A 1,021-nucleotide genomic window follows, 5' to 3' on the forward strand; every position below is an offset into this window, starting at 1 on the left:
ACAGACACACACACACAGACAGACACACACACACACGTTTCATTTGTGACCTGATCCTCCTTTAATGTGTTTTAAATGTTGAACGTTATGTTAGATTATGCTTGTGAACATAAAGAAGCAAAAATAAAAAAAATAAAGAATACCTGCTCTGAGATGGGATTTGCTCCTGGCACACAAAATAGCATTAAACTTGGATTCATCTGTTCCCAGCTTGTTTTCTCCAGCAGCATACAGGGCCTATAAGGAGAACAGCAAAAAACAAAACAGTAAAAATTAACAAGTCTTTTTTGTTTAGTATAGGATCTCCATTAGCTTAGATTAGATCTCCATGTGCTCTTAAGCACATTAAACAAATTAAGATTAAATAATGATACAGATAAAAATATTGCAACACCATGCTGCATCTGACATAATTTCAGGGTATCAGGGTAGGGCTGCATGATATGAGTGGTTTGCAATATGCCCTGACGTTGTTAAATGTTGCGATGATATTACTTGTGATAAATAGATGTAAAGATGTTGCCTACTCAGTTCTACTGCTTTCAGTATTTTGCTAAAATACAACAAATTGCTTGTTAAACTTGAAACAAATGACAAAAAGTGTAGCCATTTTGTGCTTTGTCAATTAAATCAGTTGTTTTTTTGCCAAATGTTAACGGTTCAGCAGACAAAACACCCGTAATACTGTACTATGATCCATACAGAAAGTTATTATAAAGCTCACCACTGTTCCCTTCTCACTCCTGTTAAATCATATAAGACTAGGGCTATTTAAAGTCCATTCTTTTCATTTTGTTGGTTAGATCATTGTTTTTTATTTTAAAGTGTATTAATCCATGTTTTGGGGAACACGCTGTTCTGTACATGTCCTGCTGTACTCATTTAGATCTCATCTGAACAGATTTCATTGCGTCAATGAACCTATGCAATGAATCAACTCACTCCAGTTTCTTTTGTTTTTTTTACCTCATTCGTGTGTGTGTGTGTGTGTGTGTGTGTGTGTGTGTGTGTGTGTGTGTGT

At 35.3% G+C, this 1,021-nt stretch overlaps 1 protein-coding gene across 3 annotated transcripts in view; it reads right to left on the minus strand.

Annotated features, from left to right (window-relative positions):
* The window catches only part of anxa11a (annexin A11a), a 13,377-nt gene that overhangs the window by 3,705 nt on the left and 8,651 nt on the right, over nt 1–1,021 (minus strand). For all 3 annotated transcript variants that reach the window (XM_032540810.1, XM_032540811.1, XM_032540809.1), the window contains one exon: nt 144–237. In XM_032540810.1, coding sequence (XP_032396701.1) covers nt 144–237 — 94 coding nt within the window. The remainder of the gene's footprint in view (nt 1–143; nt 238–1,021) is intronic.

The sequence above is a fragment of the Etheostoma spectabile genome, chromosome 17 (assembly GCF_008692095.1).
Source record: "Etheostoma spectabile isolate EspeVRDwgs_2016 chromosome 17, UIUC_Espe_1.0, whole genome shotgun sequence".
Classification (NCBI taxonomy): Eukaryota; Metazoa; Chordata; class Actinopteri; order Perciformes; family Percidae; genus Etheostoma; species Etheostoma spectabile.